A 15,726-nucleotide genomic window follows, 5' to 3' on the forward strand; every position below is an offset into this window, starting at 1 on the left:
CAGCTTTCAGTGTTGTTTTTTCCTGATATTGCTTGGCAGAATATTTAATAGCATTTTTTTTATCCATCGTAAACTTAAATCTTAATATCTTTTATATTTCTTCATGTATCTTGATCCAATATTTTCTTCATTCTTTGGATGTCCACATATGATAAAATATTGCATTTGTATTCTGACATTTCCAGCACTTCCCTTTATTTGCTTTTGTTATATCTTTGGGGGTAATATATCACCTAAAGAACATTTTATACCAGTTTTCTTTTTATATTTGACACTCAGAAAATTTAAATTTCTTCAGTCCATAGACTTTCCCATTGGCTCACATGTATATTTTCTCAAAAAATATGGATCCATTTTGTCATACAATTTTTACTTGCTCGGGTTCAGTATCATATTGCGGTAACAATTAAAAATATTTCCTAGTAAATGTTTTGGAGCTTCAGTAATTAATGGTTCAAAAATTGTTTTCATTATTAATCTACCAACTTCTTTGGCTATTTGTTCTTTCAATTTTAGTACAATTTGTTGGTATAATAGTGACAGATTTTATTTCCTTTCGTCTTGAACTCTTTGCTAGGATTTTATTTTCCCTTGTTTATCTAACATATATTCTCATTGATTATATATTTGCTTTTTCTGCCCCCACCATCTTTGGATCCTGTACAGGGACTATTTTACTTCCCTTTCTCAAAAGTCAGGCCCAGCTGTCTGAACAGTAAGTTGTACTTTACTTTTACAGCTCTTGCAAGCGGACTAGCCTACTTTCTATAGGAATCAATGAAATATTCAGAATTGTTCTGAATATCCAGAAAATCCAATTCAGAACTATTCAGAACTACTCTAGATATTCTAAATATAGCATTAGGCAGTGCTTCCAAATATTTCTGAATCTGAATTTCACATTCCTTGTTCTTGGGTTACCCTTTTGGTTGGGTAGATACATATGGGAGTATGAGGTCCTTGAAGGATGCTTTGAAGGATGCTGCTTCTTTTGGCAATCTAGGAAGTCTTGGTGCATTCCCCATAATTAATCATCATGGTTTCTCAGACCTTCTGAAGCCCAAGGTAGTCCACCTTCCTCAATAGTTTTTCCCATGTTCATTTCACTTGGAAAGACAAAGAGAGCACCTTCTCTATCAGTTATCTCTTCTTTGGAGAGAAGTTCTTTGGAATCTTCATTATTCATAATAAAATTACACAATCTTTGTTGTCTCTTTTTTCTCTTCCACATGGTACTTAAGGTTCTTTTTAAGAAGTACATTCAATGGGTGCTAAAATGGGAATCAGATAATCATGCCTCCTACCTTCTTTGCCTGGGTGAGATGCCCATTGTTCCATTTGTAAGCAATTTATTCCTAAGTCTATGACAAATGAAACCAACAGGAAAGTAGAAGACCTACCCCTCAAGGGCTCAGAGTTCTTCAACATGTCCACTGCCAGTACCAGATAGAATAGATATGCCACCAAATTGGTGTTACTACTTCTCATCCTCCAGCTTCAAGCATGTTGTTCCTTTAAACAATATGATACTTACCATAAGTAGCCCAGCTATAAACCCCTAGCAATCTAAGAGCACCTCTAGACCATCTTACTTCTCTTTCTAGATCTACTCCAGAAATACCCAAGGACCCCAAAACAGACTTTGGTGTGCCATCTTCCCCCAGCTGAGGTCATCACCTGGAGTGTAGTAGCATATTATGTAGTAGCATATTCTAAAATGTTTTATGTAAACCGCCCAGAGCCGTAGGGAAGGGCGGTATAAATAAATAAATAATAAATATTATGTAGAATTCCAGTTTTCCATTTTGTGTTGCTGTTAGACCTCACATAATAGTCTTTAAACTATTGTCCCTTTTCTAGTTAAAACACCCCTTATAAAAGAAACACAACAGTATGCAAATCTAGAGCAATTTGTTGGCTGGAAGAAAATGCCTTTAGCGCTCATCACAGTTCTGCCATTATTGCTACTTTTTTGTGTGTGTCTTAAATGTACTTACTTCTCTTGATGTTGACCAGGAATTAATTAATGGGTGAGCGACTTTTTCTATAAACCTTGAAAGGCTGGTGGTAGCAAGGTTTGTGTTTTACTTTTAAGCCCTGTCAGTATCAAAATCTACTTTTATGTCCATTTTGGTACTTATGAATTTAACATCTTCAAATAAATCTCTGACATTTGTTTTAATGAAGATTTTCTTCCTGCTTTTATTTTTTTCATAAAGAACAAAGTAAAATACCTATGAAACCGGACAGTAGGTTTTGGAAGGTTTTGCTTCTAACAACGGTATGCCATGCTAGTTTAAGTGAACAAAGTATAGATTTGGGTGTGTGGCCATGCTGGTCTGAAGCAGCAGAACAAACTTTGAGTCCAGCGGCACCTTTAAGACCAACAAAGTTTTGTTCAAGATATAAGGTGCCTCCGGATTCAAACTTTGCTCAATGAAGTATAGAAATACTTAAACTGTGAAGAGATTTCAGCATTTTTTTAAAATCATAAAATAGTAAAAAATGTTTTCTTCAATAAGCAAGGGAAAGATGTGTTTGGATGCACACACCTTTGGAATACTGAAAGAGGGAAATGCACTTTGTAAATTGTTTTATGGTTTTGCTTCTGCCTTGCATTTTAGATTTTATCCTGCCATTTCTCCAAATGGCAAAGGATAGCATGTGGTTTTTCTCTCAACTTTATCTTCACAATAAACAAAAAAATCTACATGCTATCATTTGCTCTTTGGAGTAATGGCAGTATACAAATGTAAAAAGCAAGACCAAAGCAAAACCATGATACAAGTCATTTTTAGAACAAAACACATCAAAGATATTGTACAAATGGCATGTGGTTTTATCCCAGCTTTATATTCACAATAGCAGCATCAGAAGCCTAGACTAGGCTGGAGTTCATCAGAGTTTGGAGGCTAAGCAAGATTGGCAATGGTTAATACTTTAACAAGACTCCACCAATGATTCTATGAAAGGAAGGCAAAGGTAGTGGGGGAAGTCATTGGTTAGGGTACACTTGGAAAACTCAACAATGGCCACAGGATTGGAAAAGGTCAGCTTACATTCCAATCCCAAAGAAGGGCAATGATAAAGAATGTTCAAAGTACTGTACCATTGCACTCATTTCTCATGCTAGCAAAGTTTTACAAGCTAGGCTCCAGCAATATGTGGACCGAGAACTTCCAGAAATACAGGCAGGATTTCAAAGAGGCAGAGGAACTAGTTGGACCATAAGGAAGGCCGAGCGTCAAAGAATTGAGGCTTTTGAACTCTGGTGCTGGAGAAGACTCGTGCGAGTCCCTTGGACTGCAAGGCAAACAAACTGGTCAGTCCTAGAGGAGATCAGCTCTGCCTGCTCCTTAGAAGGCCAGATCCTGAAGATGAAACTCAAATACTTTGGCCACCTCATGAGAAGGAAGGACTCTCTGGAGAAGAGCCTAATGCTGGGAGTGATTGAGGTCAAAAGAAGAAGGGGACGACAGAGAATGAGGTGGCTGGATGGAGTCACTGAAGCAGTAGGTGCAAACTTAAATGGGGAATGGTAGAGGACAGGAAGGCCTGGAGGATCATTGTCCATGGGGTTGCGATGGGTTGGACATGACTTTGCACTTAACAACAACAAATTGTGGTTGTGGCTGATCTTCACAATAGCCTTGAAAGAGTGGTGAGGCAGACAAAGGACCAGTAGACCTCCATGGCTGTGAGGATTTAATTATAGGTTTCTAGGGTTTGCCACTATATACCACACTAGCTTTATTTTAGTCAGCACATTTTTTTTTAGTATGCCCATGCAAAAGATAGAAAAATATAATCTACTGTCAAAAATAGAGTGGTTAATTTGTTTATATAAAAGTATGTTGGATATATTCATCCTGGCAGCATTTTAACAATCCCCTGTCTCAGTGAGTATATTGTTTGTTTTTTAAAGTAATATGTCAACAGAACTGGTTCTGTTACCATTGGAGATTATATGCAACTCTGATGAGCCTCTTGTGGCGCAGAGTGGTAAGGCAGCCGCCTGAAAGCTTTGCCCATGAGGTTGGGAGTTCAATCCCAGCAGCCGGCTCAAGGTTGACTCAGCCTTCCATCCTTCCGAGGTCGGTAAAATGAGTACCCAGCTTGCTGCTGGGGGGTAAACGGTCATGACTGGGGAAGGCACTGGCAAACCACCCCGTATTGAGTCTGCCATGAAAACGCTAGAGGGCGTCACCCCAAGGGTCAGACATGACTCGGTGCTTGCACAGGGGATACCTTTACCTTTACCTTTAATGAGAAAAGAGTTTTTGCCACCTTTTTTCCTTTTGCAATATATCCTGTTACTTCCAATACCACCTTGAGTTATAATAGTTCAAGAAATTTAAAGATGCTGTCAAACTGAATTTTCTTCTCCCTGGGAAAGAAAAGGATACTAAAACTCACACTCCAATAATGCTAATCATGCACTGAGACAAAATAACATGAATTGTTACTTGATAGTAAAGCATGGCCTCTGGGGGAAAGTTTCAGTTCCCCATTCTAACCACATGTGCTCATACCCCTCGACATACTCAAGAACCATATAACTTTTTATGCGGTGTGAAAGGCTGCATACAGGAAAGGAGTATGGGAAGGTTCAAGTGTTGTTTTCTGGGCCCCTATGATCTTCTCTGGGTTTTCCCCATATCCAATGTTGAAACACACATTTTGTAACATACCACTCAAACTCTTGGAGTAAAGTATAAAATTAATTAGAGGAAAACTAAATTTCTGAACTAGGAAGCAATCCTTAAATTCTATTTAGTTGCAAGATTTGCATCCTAAATTTCTATGTCCCAATCACATAATACATTAAACATTTTTAATGTATTGGACATATTGTATGACAAATATCAACTGTAATCCAAATATCAAAATCTAATCTAATACTTTTATTGGACATTTGGCAATCCAAATATGAGACTTAAGAATGGAAGATAACCATACAGAACAGGTTAGCCGTGTTAGTCTGTTGCAGTAGAAATAAACAGGAATCTTGTGGCGCCATAAAGATTTGCAAGGTTTTATTTCAACATAAAAAGTTTTGGACTACAGCCAAGTTCTTTTGGGAATGAATGTAGATGTGATATAATGTTAAGATGTGATGACTTGGAATGTTCCAGCATAATAAAAAGTTATTAAATGGCATATAAATCCAAAACACATTGAACTAGAGGAAGTTAAACATATGTCTAACTCCCCTGTTGAAATCAATGGAACTTTAAGTTCTTTTTAGGGTACCATTGTCTTAATATTCATTAATGTACACAGTTGTATTTCACTGTTCTTTTTCTAAAATATATACATACAAATGTATAAAAATAATTTCTCAAAAGATGTATGTTATAACCACATGAATTACACACACGGCAATAGGAAAAGAATATCTGTGATTATTCTAATTACTGTATTTAGCCCATTATAAATGAGATTTTATTATTATTCAAATATTTGATAGTAAAGTCAAATGAAGTTTAATGTAATATTTTTGGAAAATGCTTTGTAGTTTCAGTCTGTCTCAACAACTTCTGATAATAGTTGTTGTGGTGAAAAAACTGAAAAATATTCATATTGGATAAAAGGAAAATTCCAAAGGCCTTTTAAAAGCAGATGCTTATTGGTCATAGGGGAATGGGAGGTGTTAAACATATTAATGCACTAAGCCAAAATTGTTTTCACTATAAATTATTTTAAACTGATTGATTTTTTTTCTTTCTCTCAAATTGTGTTTTTCACCAGTATGAATTGAAAGCATAGTGTTTAAATGTTCTAAAAATAGTTTTGCATTCAGTCTTGACATTTGGTACAGGCAGCTGGTTTTGATTAACTTCACTCCTGTCTGCTACACTGTCCTTATCAGAGTAACAGAATGCGGATACTTAACACACTATTTACTTTTAAAATTTATCATAGCTTTGGGGTTGGATGTCATCAGTATGCAGATAATAACCGGCTCTATATAGCCTTATCTGAATCACCCGATGATACAGTAGAGGTCCTGAATAGCAGCCTTGCTGCTGTGGTAAATGGGCTGAGTGAACAAATTGAAACTAAACCTTGAAAAAACAGAGGTAATGCTGATCCGGAAGGCACCGATTTTGAAGGACATTGTGTTCCCACTTTTGATAGAGTTCAGCTGACCTATGCTGTCTCAGTTAAGAACCATGGACCCAACTTTATTACTGGTAAAACAGGTCTATGCAGTAGTGGGAAAGATTTTCTTCCAATTCAGCCTAGCCCAAAAGATGACCCCTTACTTTGGTATAGCTGACCTGTCCACCTGGATCCCTCCTACAGTAACATTGAGACTAGACTACTATAATGCACAATATGGTGGTATCCCCTAAGAATTAATTTGGAAACACCAACTGGTACAGAATGCTGTGGTTTGGCTGTTATTGGGAGCTAGATGGAGCATGTATATTAGTCCCATCTTTCAGGCACTTCACTGGCTGCCCATTAGTTACTCAATTTAAGGCATTAGCTGTCACATACAAAGCCCTTCATAGCCTTGGAAGACCACCGCTCCTCATATGCTCTGCCATGGCAGCTTCACTCACTGGAGCAAGGCTTCTATATAGGCTTCTGCAAATGGGCAAAATCAATAACTGCTTGTACACTTGCCCTTTCTATTGTGGCCCCCACCTCAAGAAGGCACCTAATCTCCTGGGTTTCCTTGCAAAGCTATTCCAGCCCACCCAAGACTGATTAACACTCTACTGCCTGGAGCAGGGGCTAGTCTGAGAACTTTTTAAAACTTTGCCTCTTTCTTTTTTCTTTGTATCTTGATTTCTCCCTTCTCATTTTAACTTTCCTAGGCATTCGCTTACTGGCACCACCAAAAAATTGCGTAGTAAAGAATGCAGACAACACGGGGGGGGGGGGGATCAGGGCAATGCCTCTTAATCTCATTGAATCCACATAGTTGACCAGGACCAAATGCTCAGCAATATTAAATGCTGCCAACAAATCTAATAAAATCAGCAGCATATAACTATCTTGATCCCTTAGAAATCAGAGGTTGTCTACTGGCGCAATACGCAGTATCTCAGTCAAAACCAGGCCTGAAGCAAGACTGGAAAGGGTCAAATGTAGAAGTCTCAACCAGGAAAGCCAGCTCAGCCACTGCTCACTCAATTATTTTTCCCAAGAATGGCAAAGGGCAGTAATCTCCTAAGTCCCTTCTATTTAAGGAAGGCTTTTGCAATAGAGGTCTAACTACAGTCTCCTTCAAGGACGTAAGGAAGTAGCCCTGAGGGAGAGAGAAATTAACAATCTCCCTAAGGGGCCTCCCACCACATTCATTTAGCCACCTGAGCAACTTCTACACCCAGGTTTCATGAAACCCTGGTGTTTCTTAATGTCCCTGGAAGGATTTCTCAAATGCAAGGAAAATATTTTTTGTATTTATTCATCATTTATTGGGGAATATGACCATATATGATCATGTTAGCCTGCCCTCCCTCCCAAAATGGCCAATGATGGGCATGGAGAAGGTGGGAAAGGAAGGGGCCATGGGTGGGCATGTACACAGCTATGCTTCCCAACCGTATTCTGCATGATGACGCCTCTTCTGGGGTTTCTCAAAGCCTGGAGGATGTTTCAGGGGTTTTTCAATGGTAAAAAAGTTGCAGAAGGCTGCTGTACACTCTTTGGTAAACCAAGGAGCAACCCAGCACTAGGGTTGCAGAGGTCATCGCAGAGCAAATCAATGGATGGCTCATTGAGGGAACTGCCAACAAGCCCTGAAAAATCCCTCAGAGCATTCTATAAATTAAAGGACCCAAAGCAGTTTCCATAAATAGTCTATAAAAGCTTAAGCATAAAATATATTCTCATTTTTATAAGTTTTTAAAAAATGGTAAACATTTTTCAGGGCTAAAACAGCACTGAACTATCAGCAGGTATTTCTAGTAAGAATGCCTCTCCATTTGCAAAGCCGACTGTAGGAATGCCCCTAAAACTCTTAACTAACTCCACTAAAGGTAGCCTATCTAAAGATGGTAATGTTATCTCTCTCATTCTGCCCAACCAGCATAACTTCAGTCTTATCTGAATTAAGCATTAGCTTGTTCTCCTTATTACTGGTTTCCAGAGAGCACTCGAGAACAATGACTACAAGTTCTGGAATCTTAGTCAATATAGAGAGCTGGGTATCATCTGGATATCGATAAACCCAACTCCAAAGCTCTGGATTATTTTACTAAATTGCCTTATATAAATATTTAATATCTTAAGGGAGTCAACAGAACCCTGAGGGCATCCCATGTCAATTTCCAGAGGACCAATTCCACATCTCCATTTACCCCCTCTCTTCTTTCTTTCACATAAAAGATTGAAAACACTTCAAGGGTGCCCATTTTATATTCCAACAATGTAACAGGATAGTATGATCTGTGATACCAAAGACAGTTGACAGCTCTAACAACATCAGCATTGTCCTTATCCGTTTCAAAATTACCACACCAAAGTATAAGAAATGTGTGTAAAGAAAGGGAAAAAAGAAGTGGACATAGTGGTTAGGAGCGCTGACTTCTAATCTGGCAAACTGTGTTTTATTCCACTCCTCCCAAACATGCAGCCAGCAGGGTGATCTTGGGCTCGCCACGGCACTGATAAAGCTGTTCTGACTGAGCAGTGATATCAGGGCTCTCTCAGCCTCACCTACCTCATAGGGTGTCTGTTGTGGGGAGAGGAAAGGGAAGGCGATTGTAAGCCACTTTTAGACTCCTGGCAAAAGTGACATATAAGAAACTGTGTCAACTAATCCTGCTCCTGACCTTTAATATACATACGGACATTCTTGTCCTTTTTGTCCATGTTTCTAACATTGACATAAGGAGATCCTAAGCCCTTTGCTCTGATAAGTGTATGTGTGCATATGTACCGTATTTGCCGGCGTATAAGACGATTGGGCGTATAAGACGACCCCCCAACATTTCCACTCAAAATATAGAGTTTGTTACATTACATTACAGTACTATGGGCCCCTATGGGCAGCTATGTCTATCCCAACTGAAGTGCACTCGGCGTATAGGACGACCCCCCCACTTGGAGGCATGTTTTTCAGGGGGGGAAAGTAGTCTTATATGCCAGCAAATACTGTATTCCTGTTCTAAATTTATGGAACAATATTATAGATAAGATGTTGTTGTCAAAGGTGTTAACAAGTTGTTAGTTGGCCAACCCTGATCTCAGCTGTTTTTATATAATCCCATTTAACTCCAATGAGCAATAAAGGTAGTTTTTCACTCAAATGCTAGTAAATGAAAATAGAAACCGAACTATTGGCTGAGTGCTTTGTTTTTGGTAGAAATATTAGAGTGATGTCAAAACATGAACAGAAGAATGCCCGATTGAAATTTGTTTTAAAGCACCTTTCTTTTCGGTACCTTAAAAATGGACCAGAATGTATTAAAATGAGTCATTTTCTCTTTTTGTGAAATTAGAAATGCCATATGTTTTTATGTAATGACTGGGGAAAGCATTGGCAAGGCCACCCTGTGTTGAGTCTGCCATGAAAACGCTGGAGGGCGTCACCCCAAGGGTCAGACACGACTTTGCACAAGGGATACCTTTACCTTTATGTTTTTAGATGGACTATTTTCTCATTGTTAATTAAAAAACAGCTTGAAGAGTCAAGATAAAAAATAACCTTTTTATTATCCTGATAGTAGATATTCAAATAACTGAAAAGAAGGTTGTTCTAACAGTCCATGATAGATAGCTATTCCCAGAGAAAGGTCTGTTAGTTCAATTTCGGTAGTTAACTAACTCTTGGCCCAAAACAAAGACGTCCTGGAAATTCTGTGCATGTTGATTTAGACTCCTTAGGGGAAGAGTCGGGATATAAATATAATAGACTAGTCTTTGGGATTACTTAATTTTTGCCCTTTTCTTGCATCATGTTCCTGTGACCAAGACAAGTGCCCTGGGACCATGAGTGGATTGTGATCTATATTGTAAAATTTTGCATCGCTTTTGGTCTCTTTCTCAAATCACTAGATTTAAACACATTGTTAGCATGCTGAGTCATTGTGCATTCAGCACAGATTTAAAATTTCCAGTTTTGATGTAATAGGAGAAAAAACAGATTTCACATGTTTTTTTTCCCCCACAGAGAAGAAAGTTTTGGCATATACTTTGAAAAGTATAAATGTTGTAGAGTTTTACAAGTGAAATTCAATAGGACAGATGCAAACTATTGAACCCTGTGTTGCTTTGACATGTGCATGTTAAAACTAACACACATCTGAGATGTGGGGGGATAGGAGTTGAAAATAGAAAAGACAAATTTTTATAATAAATTTGTCTATATTCAAGAAAATATTACTTGGAGAGAAATTCATAATCAGAATAGCAGCCTGTTTGGATATAGAGTTAATTTTGTTATGTTGAAAACATTGAACTTTTTATACAAAATATAGCATGTTGATTGTAGACAAAAATCACAGTCTTCCAAAGCAGAGTTGCACCATTCTAAGTCCATTGATGGACACAGATGGATGCATTTCTGCTTAGGATGGCACGGTTGGTCATATTTAAACAATAAACACAGCCTTGAAAATATGTTGTATATGTCTCAGGATTACCAGTCTCTAATGACAATGATTGCCTTACATTAAAATATTCATATTGCACATTTTTAATTCATAAATCTTTGGGTTGTAAAATATTTTACTCATTCTAAAAGACATTACCTTTTACTTTATTTTAGTTGTCCCCAAAATGTCCCATTTTCAAAAAATTGACAACAGAAAGTTCTCAGGAAAAATAGTGGTATGGCTTTTCCTGCATGATTTGTTTTCAAGCTTTGTCCCAGCTCTAGTTCAATGTGTTGTCAATCACTAATTCTGAACTTAAACTGTTCTTTAAAATATATATATATATATATGCAGCAGAGCAGCAAAACAGCTTTTAAAGGACTGCTGGAAGGAAGCAAGATGGAGCCTGGCAGCTTCCGGTTCAGCATAATTTGTATCAAATGCCTTGCTGGGATTCCGTGCCCCACATTCCTTTAGTTTTTCTGTCATCTGACTGCCTTCTTGAAACAGTTCTCTCATTCTTTTGTTACAACTGCCTTCCTATCTAGTTGCCTGCGCCTAATATATTTTAAACTTTAAAAAACTTGATGATGATGATGATGATGATGATGATGATGATGATGATGATGATGATTCTGACTACTCTAGTCATTTTGCAAGGTTCCCTCTTTCGGGATCAAAAGTGTTGTTTTGGATTCTGGGAACAACATTAAATCAACATGAATAGTGAACTTCGTAGCATTATAATCATTGTTCCTGACTGATGCAATAATTTCTACATCTCCAGCATTTTGCAGAACCAAGCCCAAAGCTTCTACAGCTCTAGATGGTTGTGTAACAACTGCTCCAATGTGCAGTCATAGAGTTGGAAGGTACTTCCTGGATCATCTAGTCCAGTCCCCTGCACTATGCAGGACACTCACATCTCTATTGCTCATCCACTGTAACCTGCCACCCCTTTGAATCTTCACAAAATCAGCCTCTCTGTCTGATGGCTATCCAGCTTCTGTTTAAAAATTTCCAAAGATGGAGAACCCACCTTCTGAGGAAGCCTGTTCTAACCTCTCTGCCAGGAACAACTTCTGGATGTTCACACAGAATTTCTTTTGAATTAATTTCATCCCATTGGATCTGGTCCATCCCTCCGGGGCAAGAGAGAACAACTCTGCTCCATCCTCTATATCAGTGGTCCCCAACCCCCCGGCTGCAGCCTGGTGCCGGGCCACGAAGGCCTCAGCGCCAGGCCGTGGCTCCCTCTCCCCCCCCGCAGCGAGAAGCTCGCCAGGCCACGAGCAAATCGGCTGCTTCAGCAGCCGATTTGCTCACGGCCTGGAGGGGCGGGGAGAGGGGGCCGCAGCTGCCGGCATGCCGCCGGCGCAGGCACGCATGCGCGGACCTGCCGCCTATGCGTGCTTGCATCCGGCGGGACCGCAAATGCACATGTGCGGCAGTTTTGCGCATGCGCAACGGCGCCACTCGTGCGTGTTTGCGCCCTGTCGGATGCAAACGCGCATGCGCGGCAAGTCCGCCCATGTGCGTTTGTGCTGAGGTTGCCGCGCGTGCGCGGGGCCCCGGGTCACCCTCTCCCCCCACCCCGTGACAGCGGTCCGTGGCCACAGAAAGGTTGCAGACCGCTGCTCTATATGGCAGAGGTGTCTGCAGAATTTAGTGAACTTGTGGTGATGAGAGATGAAGTTCAAGGGCAACTAGGTTTAGCAATGGAGGGAAGTGAGCAGAATTGGTATTGGGGCCTGTTTAATTTGTTTGTACATTATTTGGAATAGGAATGAACAGTGTAGTATCTCAGTTTGCAAATGATACCAAATTACTGAGGATGATGAAAGTCAAGGTAGACTGTGCAAGCTACAGGAAGATCTCTGTAAATTAGGTGAGTAGCCAACAACATGGCAAATTAGGTTCAATATTGCTTAGGATAAAGTGAAGCACTTTGGAACAAATAATCTTACATTTAAATATATGCTGATGCGATCTGAAATGGCTGAAACCAAGAAGGAAAATGTTTTGCAGTTGTAGTGGAAATCTCATTGTTGACTCAGTTGTAGTGGAAAGCTCAATATTGACTCAGTGTGCCACAGCAGTGGGGAAAAGACAAACATCATGCTGGGAATAATTAGGAAATGTGCTCCGGAGTCTCCAAGAGCTTCACAGGGGCCAAGGAGACCAGAGAGGAAATACTATCCTTCTGGGTTCACCTGAGCAGTCCTGCCCTGAGCTCCTGGCACCACCCATGATTACCACTGGAGCCAACACCCCAGAAGTCTGCCCAGAAGTTCTATTGTGCTGGGCTCCTGCGATGACATGGAGAGAGCAGAGGCATCTCTAGTTCCTTGTGTCCTGCCCCCCCCCCTCCTCAATACCCTTCAGGTAAGTCCAGGACCCTTCTTTGTTATTTGTGATGTCAGTGGCATGGGTCAAGTGGTGTCCATGGCACCGGAACAGCCATTCAGACTTCAGGTGAGCATTAATTTCAGGTAAAAGGTTTAATTGAGGTAACTAAAATCCCTATTATAAATCAAGACATTGTGTGGAGTGTAATTTTCAAACTGTTCCAGGTCACCATTGCCAAGGGCCATGACTCAAACAATACTTCTGATCTGAGGTCATAAAGCACTGTTGCTTAGCCAAATAATTTAGTAGCACAGTCATAGTGATGTTTTTGTTAAATTATACTTAAACATGTGTTAATCTTTAGAAATCTTATGAATTGCAGTATAGCTTTGCAATGTCTTTAGAAGTCAAAGCATACTTTAGTTAGCGTGTTGTAAAGAATGTGCCAGACACATAGTACAAGGGCAACAGGTAAAGTTCCGTTCTTATTTTAGTTTGTTTTACTCCATTCATTGTAGAAGCTTTCCACACCACATGTCTGACAGGCTGTTCCAAAGCGTGGGTGCAGCCACCAACAATGCTCAGACATGGGCTGTAGCTGAGCAAACCTGAATGGAGCAGGTTGTCACAAGGGAAGCACTTGATAACCTTAATGGGTGCACAGTATCACACAGGGAGGGGTGGGCCATTAGATATGCAGGTCCCTGGCCATGAAGGCCTTAAAGATAGCAACCAACACTTTGAATTGAGCCTGGAAAGAAATAGGCAACAAATCCAGCTGCTGAAGCACTGGTGTTATATACTAGCGTGAACCAGTCGGTAATCTAGCAGCAGTATTCTGTACCAGATGAAGTTCCAAACTCTGTGTGTGTGTGTGTGTGTGTGTGTGTGTTTGTTTTCTGAAGTGTTTTTATGTCACCTTTCCATCCAAACAGGGACCATAAGACAGCAAATAAAAAATATTAACACAACTAAGCAACTAAAACACATGAACAATGCTAGAAGGAAGGCCAGTAACTATTGTTGAGGTCATAGCCCAGCAATTCCCAACCAGGGTTCCATGAGAGCTCCCCAGGTGTTCCCTGGCCTTTCTCCTATATCCTGCCTTACTTAATCATAGAATCATAGAACCATAGAGTTGGAAGGGGCCATGCAGGCCATCTAGTCCAACCCCCTGCTCAACGCAGGATCAGCCATACTTCCAGTCCAGTTCTGGAGCACCTCAAAGCTGAAAAATATTTCAGGGGCTCCCCTATGATCAAAAGGTTTGAAAAAGATGCCTTAGCCAGATACAAGCAAAACCATTTTAATGCCAAATTTTTTATCCCTTAAACCTTCCAGACACCATGTTAAGATGGTACAGATGACAATATGAAAAGCTGCTGACAGGTTCAATATAACGAAAAGGGGGCGTTCCACTTGTTGATTTGCAGCCAGAGATCATTCAGCAGAGCAACATGTGCTGTCTTGGTATAAAAACCAGATCTGAAGCCAGATTGAAATGAGTCAAGAGCAAATGTCTCATCCAAATATTTCTGATGTTGCTTTGCTACCACTTAAAAAAATTTTTTTCTAGGTATGGAAAGTTGTCAGTTTTGCCGTTTTAATCCGCAGGCTCTGACATCTATGTACAAGAATTCTTGTGTTGCTCTTTAAGTCCACTGAAAATAGAGTTATACAGAAATATATTCTAAATCAACAAGAGGTTTTTAAAAAGTGAGACAAGTACAGGCAGTACATACATGATCTTATCTTCTAGTTTAGTTAAGGATTGTGGTTTCATACCAGATTTGAAATGGAATTATAAAAGGATTTTGTGTTGTTTTCAGGAAACAGTTGTTTTAATAAGAAAGTCTGATAGCCAGCCACTAATTGTGGTTTCCCATAACAATGCCTTTTCCCCTCAAGACATCTCTCATACAAATATGACAGAGAGGAGGGACCCTCTCACTTTTCAGGGGGCTTAGAGACATTCAGATGCATCAAATATTTCTAACTTTGTGCCTCCAAAGCATGACACAAATCTTCCTCCCCCCAACTTCTGAAAGGAAAGAAGGTGGCCTTTCATTGCATGCTGTTGTAAAATGACTACAGTTTCAACCTAGGGTGAAGTGTGAAAATGACCCTACACAGTCTTCTGAAAGGGCAGAGTTATTCGCAGACTAAACCAGGTGTTTTTTGGGTAGTCAGAAGCAGTGAGACAGAGAATCAGCTTTCTTCTGATGCTCTCAAAGCCTGGCTGACCCCTCCTCCAGGTTTTCTCTAATACCCAGAAATGTGGGGACAGGAAGTGTGTTCCTGTCTTTCAAGAAAACCCCTTCCCACACACCACAACAGACACTTTGAGGAAAGGGGAGGCTGCCTCACTCTGATTTTGGGTTTAAGAAGGTGGTTAGTAGGGTGGTGTGCTGCTGCTGTGGCCTCAGGACCATCAGAGCCTGTCCCACGTAAAACTGGAAGTAACTTGCCCAGCATGGGAAATGACATCATTGGTAGTCACCTGATCCTACAGTCAAAGCCTCCTGTTTAAGGATGTCAAGACAGCTTGGGGAAGCAGTCACGGTGACTGCAGAACTGCCCATGGGAGACAAAAGCTTCAGATACTCATCTTTTGCTACAGGAAACCTGGGGGCATCAAGCAGGGGAACCCCTGTGTATTAGGCATGGACAACAATCAGGGAACCCATCATGCCTTTGCAATGGAAAAGGCAGTGAAATGACTTCTCCCTACTGGACATTTATGGACTCCCTCAGCTGTGATGAGGTGAGTTTGCCTACTTCCCCCTTTTTTTAAATGGAATGTGGGTGCTTTACCACCCGC

General features: G+C 40.2%; 1 protein-coding gene across 3 annotated transcripts in view; it reads left to right on the forward strand.

The window, feature by feature from the left end:
• CENPP (centromere protein P) overlaps positions 1–15,726 on the forward strand; it is a 220,415-nt gene that overhangs the window by 179,194 nt on the left and 25,495 nt on the right. For 2 of the 3 annotated variants that reach the window (XM_077325733.1, XM_077325734.1), the window contains one exon: positions 15,526–15,669. The exons of the other annotated variant lie outside the window; for it this stretch is intronic. In XM_077325733.1, coding sequence (XP_077181848.1) covers positions 15,526–15,669 — 144 coding nt within the window. The remainder of the gene's footprint in view (positions 1–15,525; positions 15,670–15,726) is intronic. 3 annotated transcript variants of the gene reach the window in all.

Source organism: Paroedura picta, chromosome 3 (assembly GCF_049243985.1).
Source record: "Paroedura picta isolate Pp20150507F chromosome 3, Ppicta_v3.0, whole genome shotgun sequence".
In the NCBI taxonomy this organism is placed as follows: Eukaryota; Metazoa; Chordata; class Lepidosauria; order Squamata; family Gekkonidae; genus Paroedura; species Paroedura picta.